Genomic DNA, 12,642 nt, shown 5'->3' with positions numbered 1-12,642 from the left:
TTGTAGAGACGCTATCCGTGCTCGACGACGTGCTTTACGCGCCTTTCGCCGCCATCCAACGTTGGCGAATTGTATTGGATACAAACGACTCCGAGCGCAATGCCGTAGAGTCATCGAAGATAGCAAAAAAGCTTGTTGGGCCTCTTTCACCAGCTCCTTTAACAGTTTTACTCCCTCTTCTGTCGTCTGGGGTGGCCTGCGCCGGCTGTCGGGCATTAAGGCCCACTCCTCGGTACCTGGCCTGACTTCAGGTAATGAGGTACTTGTTGATCCTGTGGATGTCTCCAACGCCTTCGGCCGCTTTTTCGCGGAGGTTTCAAGCTCCGCCCATTACCACCCTGCCTTCCTTCCCAGGAAAGAGGCAGAAGAGGCTCGGCGACCTTCCTTCCACTCGCTGAATCTGGAAAATTATAATGCCCCCTTTACTATGCGGGAACTCGAACGTGCACCTGCACTGTCCCAGTCCTCTGCTCCGGGGCCAGATGCCATTCACGTTCAGATGCTGACACACCTTTCTCCGGCAGGCAAAAGCTTTCTTCTTCGTACCTACAATCGCGTCTGGACCGAAGGTCAAGTCCCCATGCGTTGGCGTGACGCCGTCGTTGTTCCTATACCCAAACCCGGGAAAGATAGACACCTTCCTTCTAGTTACCGCCCCATTTCTCTTACAAGCTGTGTCTGTACGGTGATGGAGCGCATGGTTAACGCTCGGTTAGTTTGGATTCTTGAATCTATACGGCTACTTACCAATGTTCAATGCGGCTTTCGTCGCCGCCGCTTCGCTGTTCACCACCTTGTGACCTTGTCGACATTCATCATGACCAACTTTTTGCGAAAGCGCCCAACGGTAGCCGTGTTCTTCGATTTGGAGAAGGCTTATGATACCTGTTGGAGAGGAGGTATCCTCCGCACTATGCACAGGTGGGGTCTACACGGTCGCCTGCCCCTTTTTATTGATTCCTTTGTAACAGATCGAATGTTTAGCGTACGTGTGGGTTCCGTATTGTCCGACGTCTTCCTCCAGGAGAACGGAGTGCCTCAGTGCTCCGTCTTGAGCGTAGCCCTTTTTGCCATAGCGATCAATCCAATTATGGATTGCACTCCACCTAATGTCTCAGGCTCTCTTTTTGTCGATGACTTCGCGATCTACTGCAGTGCCCAGAGAGCATGCCTCCTGGAGCGCTGCCTTCAGCGTTGTCTTGACAGCCTATACTCATGGAGTGTGGCTAATGGCTTCCGGTTCTCTGAGGAGAAGACGGGTTGCATCAACTTTTGGCGATATAAAGCGTTCCTTCCGCCATCCCTACATCTCGGTCCCGTTGTTCTCCCATTCGTGGAAACAACTAAGTTTCTAGGGCTCACACTGGACAGGAAACTTTGTTGGTCTCCGCACGTCTCTTATTTGGCTGCCCGTTGTACACGTTCCCTCAATGTCCTCAGAGTTCTAAGTGGTTCATCTTGGGGAGCCGATCCCACTGTCCTGATTCGCTTGTATCGGTCCATAGTCCGATCAAAGCTGGATTATGGGAGCCTCGTCTACTCGTCTGCTCGGCCATCCCTCTTACGCCGTCTCAACTCCATCCACCATCGGGGGTTACGTCTTGCGACCGGGGCATTCTACACTAGTCCCGTCGAGAGTCTTTATGCTGAAGCTGCCGAATTACCATTGACCTACCGGCGCGGCGTACTGCTTTGTCGGTATGCCTGTCGGCTGTTGTCAATGCCCGACCACCCATCTCATCAGTCCTTCTTCGCCGATTCTCTCGACCGTCAGTATGGGTTGCACGTGTCTACCCTGCCGCCCCCTGGAGTCCGCTTTCGTTGCCTGCTTCGACAATTTTATTTTGCCCCCCTACCATCTTCAGAAAGGGTTAGAGCCCTACACCACCTTGGCTCCAGGCTCCGGTTCATATTCATCTCGACCTCAGCTCGCTCCCGAAGGAGGGTACTCCGGCTGCAGTGTATTGCTCACGGTATGTCGAACTTCGTGCGCGACTTGCCAGTCACACCTTTATTTACACTGATGGCTCCAAAACTGACGATGGTGTCGGCTGTGCCTTTGTCACCTTTAAATACCGGCTCCTCGACCAGTGTTCCAGCTTTATGGCCGAGCTTTTTGCTCTCCATCAGGACGTTCAGTAAGCCCGCCGCCACCGCCATTCGTCGTATGTACTCTGCTCTGTTTCACTCAGTGCTCTTCAGAGCCTTGGAGCTCCATATCCGGTCCATCCCTTGGTGCAACGGATTCAGCAGTCCCTCCATTCTTTTGCTGCTGATGGCTCTCCTGTCAGCTTTCTGTCGGTTCCCGGCCATGTAGAAGTGCCTGGGAATGAGGCTGCTGATGCTGCAGCCAAGGCTGCAGTCCTCCTGCCTCGGCCAGCCTCCCATTGTGTCCCGTCATCTGACATTAGTGGGGTTGTTTGTAAGAGGCTTATGTCATTGTGGTGGTATACTTGGTCATCACTTCAAGGAAACAAGCTCCGGGCCGTAAAACCGTTCCCAACTGCTTGGACAACCTCCTCCCGACCATCTCGGCGAGAAGGGGTCCTTCTGACCAGATTGCGGATTGGGCATTGCCGGTTTAGCCACCGCTACCTGCTCTCCAGTGACCCAGCCCCGAAGTGCCCTTGTGGTCATGCATTGACAGTACGCCACGTTTTATTGTCGTGTCCCTGTTTTAGTCAATTTCGTGTTGTCCTGCCTCTGCCATCTACTTTACAGGATATTTTAGCTGATGACGCTCGAGCAGCTGCTCGTGTTCTTCGTTTTATTACTTTAACTGGCTTGTCCAAAGACATCTAACTCTTTCATTTATTTTATCTGCATCTTTGTAAGAACTTTCTGGTGTTCCCCCCCCCCCCCCCCTCTTGAGCTTTACTAGATTCTATGTGCTCTTACAATTGTGACTGGGCGCTAATGACCTCAGTAGTTGAGCGCACTTAAACCCCAAACAAAACCAAAAAAAGGTGCATGTCTTCAACGCGCCAAACATCATAAAACTCGACAGTAGATGAATGTGGAATATAATGAAGCAATACGGTTATTCCAACATTTGTAAGTGGGCTGCTTCTGTGTTGGCAGCGCTGTGTAGCGCTTTGCGTTGGATCTCTGACTGCGCTTACTTTGTCAGAGACAGTGGCTGGTCGGACGCTTTGTTGGAAGTTACTCGTCAGTAGTGTTGGGCAGTTGGAAGTTAGTCGCCAGCAGTGATGGAAGTACTGTTGGGCAGTTGGAGTTGAACAGCCAGCAGTGATGGATGTTAAATGTGAGAAGTTGGCATTGATGGAGAGTAGAGGTCTGAAGTGTTATCTAACGATCTGTACATGTTCGGACTTGGAGATTGAATATTATTCATGATTATATATTTTTGTATTTTTGCTAACCACATGCCTATTAGTAGTTAGTGGCTTTAGTAGTTAGAATCTTTTATTTAGCTGGCAGTATTGACGCTCGCTGTATTGCCGTAGTTCGCGTAATGAAGATTTTTGTGAGGTAAGTGCTTAATGAAATGTATAGATTATCGTTAGAATTCCTTTTTAGTCAGGGCCATTCTTTTGCATTAATTACTTGAAATCAGGTTCTTTTTTTTTTAACAGTCAGATTCCGTTGCGCTAGGATATTGCGAGTCTGTCATTCTACAATTTAAGTACAGACACACTCATTTAAAGAAAGAAGTTTCACGTTCTTTGCATCAAATGTTGCCCTCATCTTCAGGATGAGTATGTTCTGGGTTCTACGTCTTCCAAGACGACAACAACGACGTTAATACAGATGCACGCGCACGTACGTGGTTTGATGAACATTCAGGAAACTTGTAAAATACTATATAACGGCCTTGAGAAGATCCGCAGTCTCTTGTCATAAAACAGATTTTTATTGTTTATCTAGCTTTCATTCTTCTTAATAAACAGTTTCGATTCAACATGAACCATCCTCAGATCTGTAGATAGAAAAAAACTCATCAATATATACTTCCACACGGGGTAGCCGACCGGTGTAGGGCGCCTTGCATGGACCGCGTGCCCCCCCCCCCCCCCCCCCCCCTCCGTCGTCGGAGGTTTCGAACACACGCGAGACAGATATGTATGTGGTGTGTTGTCCTTAGCGTAAGCTAGTTTAAGTTAGATTAAGTAGTGTGTAAGCTTAGGGACCGATGACCTCAGCAATTTGGTCCCATAAGACCTTACCACAAATTTCCAACATATACTCTACGAAATACAACGCTGTTGCTATACCATACTATCAAACATGAAATGTACTAGAAACATAACTGACTGTATCACGTGAAAGTAGGTCTTCCAGTTTATCAGCAAAATTTGTATGCTACATCACAGGATAAAGTGGTAATTTCGTAGAATCCACGTTGTTTTTATAACCTGTAAGGCAACTGCCAACAGGTGGCGTTGGTATACTTGCCACATATCAATGAAAAATATACTGGGTGTCCCAGAAATGTTGCGACAAACTTCGAGGAGTTGTAGTGTGTGCCTTGAAACACAAATAGCTGATAGTAACCCGTGTCGGAAAATGTCAGCCGACATGTCGAAGCTACAGGCGATGGAGCCTGTCACTAGGCCACACCCTCAGCAGCAAACGTGACTTTTTGCGCTGACGTCCCATAGGAGGAACGTCTCCCAATCTTGTTTGTTTTTCAATGACCGCGACTGATCGCAATGATCGTGAGTGGAAAAGATGGAGCTAGCTACTGCGTGGAAACGCCTTGTCTCCCACGAATGCGAGGCGTTCCGCTTACGCATACCACGTCACGTTTGCTGCTGTCAGGGTTGCCTAGGGGCTGGCGCCAGCGCCTATAACTTGGACACACTATAGCATCGTTGGTGACTTCCAAGGAGAAAAACAAATTGCAAGAACTTCACAAAAGATGTGTAATTTGAATGGCTGACAGCCATTGCATCCGGGCACTTACCACAGGTCTGTCTCCATCGCGATATGCTCCCTCTTTTCTACTGAATCATTAAGGCGACCTCATAAACATTGTGTGGGTGTCGGAGTTACAGCCAGCTATAATGTGTGATGCAGTCGCCTTCTGATCCCCACTCATCCTGCGGCTATAATATACTCCTTGCCCCTCCAGGATATATTTCTGCCCGGCCGCTGTTGCCGAACTGTTCTAGGCACTTCAGTCCGGAACCACGCGGCTGCTGTGGTCGCAGGTTCGAATCCTGCCTCGGTCATGGATGTGTGTGATGTCCTTAGGTTACTTAGGTTTAAGTAGTTCTAAGTTCAAGGGGACTGATGACCTCGGATCTTAAGTCCCATAGTGCTCAGAGCTATTTGAACCAAATATTTCTGGTATTTCTGATCGTAGTGACTTCGATCCTGTGTGGCTGTCGAAAATCCATTAGTTTCTGTATGGACATCTACAAACGCCGAGCATTTATTCTATGCTATCAAATCGAAATGATCGTTACTGAGTCCATTCACATTACCTATTTTGTTATTTTCAATCAATCCTCATGAATAAGAGCTTGTGAACTAAGCTAGTCACATCTTCCCTTCGTTTTTCCTTTTCTTCCCAAAACTTCATAAGTTCCCTGTGTTTTTCTGTCTTTCCTGTATCCCTTTTTCTATGTTGTTTCTGTTCTTGAGATTTGTGCAGTTTTCATGTTTGTGATGTTATTTCTTAAGTCTTTCCTGCTCTTAATTTATTCTCCTGAGATTTTCGATAGTTCCAGGTCTTCTTGTGTTTCTTCCGTCCACGCAGTCGTCAACTTACTTACCTTAACGATTATTTAAAAAAATTGTTAGTGATTCTGTTTTTCAGACATCAAAGATAGTTGACTGTAGAAGTGTTTTCCCAGCCGGCCATGGTGGCCGGGCGGTTCTAGGCGCTTCAGTCTTGAACCGCGCGACCGCTACGGTCGCAGGTTCGAATCCTGCCTCGGGCATGGATGTGTGTGACGTCCTTAGGGTAGTTAGGTTTAAGTAGTTCTAAGTTCCAGGGGACTGATGACCTCAGCTGTTAAGTCCCATAGCGATCAGAGCCATTTGAACCATTTTTGTTTTCCCAAATTTATCTGTGGTGCTGTCTGCGTGTTCGCACAGAATCTTCACGGGTTCTCTGACCCAAGTTCCATCTCGAATAACAGTGCCGTGAATTTTTTCCAAGTATTTACCGTTCTTGTTTCTAGTTGCTATAACTTTTCGTCATCTCTATAATTCGTGTGGTTATGCACATACAAGTCTTCTGATTAAACAGTCGTGTTGTAATGCCGTTGTTTCCCTTTACTACACTCCTGGAAATGGAAAAAAGAACACATTGACACCGGTGTGTCAGACCCACCATACTTGCTCCGGACACTGCGAGAGGGCTTTACAAGAAATGATCACACGCACGGACAGCGGACACACCAGGGACCGCGGTGTTGGCCGTCGAATGGCGCTAGCTGCGCAGCATTTGTGCACCGCCGCCGTCAGTGTCAGCCAGTTTGCCGTGGCATACGGAGCTCCATCGTAGTCTTTAACACTGCTAGCATGCCGCGACAGCGTGCACGTGAACCGTATGTGCAGTTGACGGACTATGAGCGAGGGCGTATAGTGGGCATGCGGGAGGCCGGGTGGACGTACCGCCGAATTGCTCAACACGTGGGGCGTGAGGTCTCCACAGTACATCGATGTTGTCGCCAGTGGTCGGCGGAAGGTGCACGTGCCCGTCGACCTGGGACCGGACCGCAGCGACGCACGGATGCACGCCAAGACCGTAGGATCCTACGCAGTGCCGTAGGGGACCGCACCGCCACTTCCCAGCAAATTAGGGACACTGTTGCTCCTGGGGTATCAGCGAGGACCATTCGCAACCGTCTCTATGAAGCTGGGCTACGGTCCCGCACACCGTTAGGCCGTCTTCCGCTCACGCCCCAACATCGTGCAGCCCGCCTCCAGTGGTGTCGCGACAGGCGTGAATGGAGGGACGAATGGAGACGTGTCGTCTTCAGCGATGAGAGTCGCTTCTGCCTTGGTGCCAATGATGGTCGTATGCGTGTTTGGCGCCGTGCAGGTGAGCGCCACAATCAGGACTGCATACGACCGAGGCACACAGGGCCAACACCCGGCGTCATGGTGTGGGGAGCGATCTCCTACACTGGCCGTACACCTCTGGTGATCGTCAAGGGGACACTGAATAGTGCATGGTACATCCAAACCGTCATCGAACCCATCGTTCTACCATTCCTAGACCGGCAAGGGAACTTGCTGTTCCAACAGGACAATGCACGTCCGCATGTATCCCGTGCCACCCAACGTGCTCTAGAAGGTGTAAGTCAACTACCCTGGCCAGCAAGATCTCCGGATCTGTACCCCATTGAGCATGTTTATGACTGGATGAAGCGTCGTCTCACGCGGTCTGCACGTCCAGCACGAACGCTGGTCCAACTGAGGCGCCAGGTGGAAATGGCATGGCAAGCCGTTCCACAGGACTACATCCAGCATCTCTACGATCGTCTCCATGGGAGAATAGCAGCCTGCATTGCTGCGAAAGGTGGATATACACTGTACTAGTGCCGACATTGTGCATGCTCTGTTGCCTGTGTCTATGTGCCTGTGGTTCTGTCAGTGTGATCATGTGATGTATCTGACCCCAGGAATGTGTCAATAAAGTTTCCCCTTCCTGGGACAATGAATTCACGGTGTTCTTATTTCAATTTCCAGGAGTGTAGATAGTGCTCTTTTGTTGTAGCGATTCTACGTCAGTTAGTACGCCTTTTGCGGTTTGAATATTCTTTCTGTACTGGCGATTGTGTTCAGTCCTGTGGATTGGATGGTTTCTCCTAAGCATTTTAAGTGAGTAACCGGTGACGTTTTTCGATACTGTGCATTATTACTATTATTATATTGAAAAAGAAGAAGAAGCAATAATGAATGGTGGTCTTTGTTTTGCAGCACTCCGGCGATGGCCGGGGGACTGTTCGCCATGGACCGCGACTACTTCTTCGAACTCGGTGGGTACGACGACGAGATGGACATCTGGGGTGGCGAGAACCTCGAGATGTCCTTCAGGGTGAGTGTATGTCTGTGTGTGTAGGGGTCCTTGTCGCTGCTGTATAAATTACATCGCAAATTGTGATAGAAGTTGACACTGAGGGAAAAGCAGCTGCAGATAGCGTAGACGTTAACAGATGGAAGCTCTTGTACAGCCTTTATCTAATTCTTATTATTTAGTCTCAGCACAAGGGAAATGAACCAGAAGGCAATACCATAAAAAGAGAAGATGAAGTAGATGAAGTTGAATAGGCAGCTATGACATTGTGAGAGAATTTGACACAACTTTGAAAGCCCTAAGTCGATACAAGGCTTCCTGAGCCCTCATAATTCTTGAGATCATTGTGAGATCCAGTCACGACAAAACTGTTCAAAAAGGTGAGCAAGATATGTGAGATAAATGAAATACACTCAGATTTATTGAAGAATGTGATAATTCCAATTCCAAAGAAGACACCTACTGACAGGTGTGAATATCACAGATCTATTAGTTTGATAAGTTATGGTTGCAAAATACCTACAATAATTACGTGCAGAAAAACGGAAAAAACTGGTAGAAGCCAAACTCGGCGAAAGACCAGTTTGGGTTCCGGAGAAATGTAGGAATACGCAAGATAATAGTCATCCTGCAGCTTAGCTTAGAAGATACGTAAATGAGAGCCAAAACTTACGTCTGTATCATTTGTACTCTTAGATAAAGCTATCGACACTGTTTACTGGAATACACATTTTGAAGTACTGTCTGCAGCGGGAATAAAATACAGGTAGCAAAAGGCTATTTACAACCTGTACGGAAACCAAACTGCAGTTACAAGAGTCGAAAGACATTGTAAACTACTAAAACAAATAAATTGCCAACATTTCGACTTACTTGCTGCGGTTCTCTTCAAGGCGGTTTCTAGTTGCCTACTACGTATAGGTGTGATCAAAAAGTGACGGGAATATTTTAATTTCTCGGGCTTTATACATCAGATTTTATATATATATCCTTGTTGGTACACATGTTTCTGATGTATGTCTGCATTTTCAGCTGTTTTACGTATTTAGTTTGTTGCTGACAGACGGAAATGTTATATGCGTTTACGACTACTTGGCGAATGTTTGCTTTCGAAAAACAATAGATCGATGATTTTTGCATTAATTTTTGCTTTAAAAATGGAATGAAGTGCAGCTCTGCATTAGAAATTTGACTATGACTTTTGGCGAATCTGCAAAGGGTTTACAAGAGTTTACAAGAGGCATACACGTTTCAAAGAGAGTTGAGAAGACTTAGAAGACGGCAACCGCCCTGAATACACTAGCACCCTAGTGCACCAATTACTGATAACACTGTGGAAGTAGAAAAGAAAATGGTCCTGGAAAATCGCCGAATAACCATCAGGGAGGTTGCAGATGATGTCGGAATATCCTTTGGCTCATGACAATCAATCTTTTCGGATGTTTTGGGCATCAAAAGTGTAGTAGCAAAGTTCGTTCCAAAATTGTTGAATTTTGACCAAAAGCGACGTCACGTAGACATCTCTAAGGAATCGCTGAACGAAGTCCACAACGATACAGGTCTAAATGCGATTATAACACGCGACGAAACACGGGTATTCTGGTATGACGCCGTAACCAACGCCCAATCGTCACACAGGAAACTGCCTGAGAAGCCAATAACGAAAAAATGTTCGACAGATTCGATCACATGTGAAGGTTCTTATCACTGTTTTCTTAAATTACAATGGAATAGTGCATCATGATTTCCTCCTTACGGTCGCACGGTCAATATGGAATGCTACCTGCAAGTTGAGCGCTGTTTGCGTGAAGCAATCCGAAGAAAACGACTAGAACTGTGGCAAGACCACTTGTGACAATTGCATCACGATAATGCTCCCGCTCACACCTCCATGCTTGTTCGTATTTCTTTTCTATAAAAAAAAAGGAAAAAAGAAAAAACAAACAAAACGGTACGTATTCACCGGACTTGGACCCCTGCACATCCTTTCTATTTCCGAGGAAGAAGAGAACCCAACTATAAAAGGACGTCGTTTTGTCATCATTGATGAGATAAAAAGAGAAGTAAATGTGTATTTTATCTGACGGGAGCTACTTTGAAGGGGTCAAAGTTGATGTTGATCAAAAAATAGATTCTTCAAGGAAAAACAAAATTCCCGTTACTTTTGATCACGCTCGTATGTTTCTCAACTACGCGTTTATTCTACCCAATATGCACACATAGCTTTTGCTGTGTGTTGTGTTCGGTGGTGTGTAGTAATATGCGTACTGTATTTACGGATGGGACATTTTACGTTTGGCCAAAATACTTTCACCAGCTTTACGAATTATACAAATATACTACCTTGGTATATGTCCGACTTGCTTTTTGTTTAATGTTCTAAAAAACTGTATCAAAAAAATGTATATGGACTGGTATTCGTAGTTTCTGAACTAAAAATTTTAACCCTGAAACATTAATCTCAGATTTTGAAGGTGCAGTTCATGTGGCGGCAAAGAACATGTTTCCAAGCGTTATCATTAAAAGCTGCAGTTTCCACTTAGATCAGGCATGGTATCGGAAGATAGTCGAACTTGGACTTGCTTCTCATTGTGCCAGTTCTCAAAGAGAGGTCGGAAAGTTTCTGAAATCTATGCTTGGTTTACTATGTTAACTCCATCACAGTTGGGGATGCGTTAGTTGCCATCCGCCGAGATAGGGACAAATTTTGGGGAAATTTTTAAAGATACTGAAGGAGGTGGAATGAGTCACCTGATACACACTATTCAGTCAGTTTTTTAAGCAGTAGCATGTTCGCTTTTTTGTACTCCGATAGCAGCATTTTTCCGCTGGTTGCGTATTATCCCATCTATAGATTGAACAGGAGGGGCGAAAGACATATCCCTATCTTACAACCTTTTTAAACCGAGCACTTCTACATCTACATACATACTACGCAATCCACCATACGGTGCGTGGCGGAGGGTACCTCGTACCACAACTGGCATCTTCCCTCCCTGTTCCACTCCCAAACAGAACGAGGGAAAAATGATTGCCTATATGCATCTGTACGATCCCTAATCTCATCTTTGTGGTCTTTCCGCGAAATGTAAGTTGGTGGCAGTAAAATTGTACTGCAGTCAGCCTCAAATGCTGGTTCTCTAAATTTCCTCAGTAGCGATTCACTCAAAGAACGCCTCCTTTTGTCTAGAGACCCCCCACCCGAGTTCCTGAAGCATTTCCGTAACACTCGCGTGATGATCAAACCCACCAGTGACAAATCTAGCAGCCCGCCTCTGAATTACTCCTATGTCCTCCCTCAATCCGACCTGATAAGGATTGTAAACGCTCGAGCAGTACTCAAGAAAAGGTCGTATTAGTGTTTTATAAGCGGTTCTCCGTTACATATGAACCACATTTTCTCAAAATTCTACCAAAGAACCGAAGACGACTATCGCCTTCCCCACAACTGCCATTACATGCTTGACCCACTTCATATCGCTCTGCAATGTTACGCCCAAATATTTAATCGACGTGACTGTGTCAAGCGCTACACTACTAATGAAGTATTCAAACATTACAGGATTATTTTTCCTATTCATCTGCATTAATTTACATATGTCTATATTTAGAGTTAGCTGCCGTTCTTTACACCAATCACAAATCCTGTCCAAGTCATCCTGTATCCTCCTACAGTCACTCAACGACGACACTTTCCCGTACACCACAGCATCATCAGCAAACAGCGGCACATTGCTATCCACCCTGTCCAAAAGATCATTTATGTAGATAGAAAACAACAGCGGACCTACCACACTTCCCTGGGGCACTCCAGATGATACCCTCACCTCCGATGAACACTCACCATCGAGGACAACGTACTGGGTTCTATTACTTAAGAAGTCTTCGAGCCACTCACATACTTGGGAACCAATCCCATATGCTCTTACCTTACTTAGGAGTCAAACGGTTTCCGGAAGCCAAGGAATATGGCATCCGTCTGATACCCTTCATCCATGGTTCGCAAGATATCATGTGAAAAAAGGGCGAGTTGCGTTTCACAGGAGCGATGCTTCCTAAAGCCGTGCTTATGCATGGACAGCAGATTCTCCGTCTCAAGGAAATTCATTATATTCGAACTGAGAATATGTTCGAGAATCCTGCAACAAACCGATGTTAAGGATATTGGTCTGTAATTTTGAGGATCCGTCCTTCTACCCTTCTTATATACAGGCGTCACCTGCACTTTTTTCCAGTTGCTCGGGACTTTAGGTTGGGCAAGAGATTCGCGATAAATGCAAGCTAAGTAAGGAGCCAATGCAGTAGAGTACTCTCTGTGAAACCGAATTGGAATCCCATCAGGACCTGGCGATTTATATATTTTCAACCCATTCAGCAGCTTCACAACCCCAGGGATGTCTATCACTATGTCCTTCATACGGGAATCTGGACGAGACTCAAACGGTGGCATGTGGTATGTTTGCACGATCCTCCTGCGTGAAAGATTTCTCAAATGCTAAATTTAAAATTTCAGCTTTCGTTTTGCTGTCTTCCGTTGCCAGGCCAGACATCTTGGTTTTCCACTGCTATTGTTCCCTCTTGGCTCTCGTACACTTTTTTTTGAGTCATCAGTCTTCTGACTGGTCTGATGCGGCCCGCCACGAAAT

The 12,642-nt window shown here is 46.3% G+C and overlaps 1 protein-coding gene across 2 annotated transcripts in view; it reads left to right on the top strand.

Annotated features, from left to right (window-relative positions):
- LOC126335288 (polypeptide N-acetylgalactosaminyltransferase 3-like) overlaps nt 1-12,642 on the top strand; it is a 337,479-nt gene that overhangs the window by 257,194 nt on the left and 67,643 nt on the right. For both annotated transcript variants that reach the window (XM_049998376.1, XM_049998377.1), the window contains exon 8: nt 7,900-8,017. In XM_049998376.1, coding sequence (XP_049854333.1) covers nt 7,900-8,017 — 118 coding nt within the window. The remainder of the gene's footprint in view (nt 1-7,899; nt 8,018-12,642) is intronic.

The sequence above is a fragment of the Schistocerca gregaria genome, chromosome 2 (genome assembly GCF_023897955.1).
Source record: "Schistocerca gregaria isolate iqSchGreg1 chromosome 2, iqSchGreg1.2, whole genome shotgun sequence".
Classification (NCBI taxonomy): Eukaryota; Metazoa; Arthropoda; class Insecta; order Orthoptera; family Acrididae; genus Schistocerca; species Schistocerca gregaria.
This window is presented reverse-complemented; position numbering and strand designations above follow the sequence as displayed.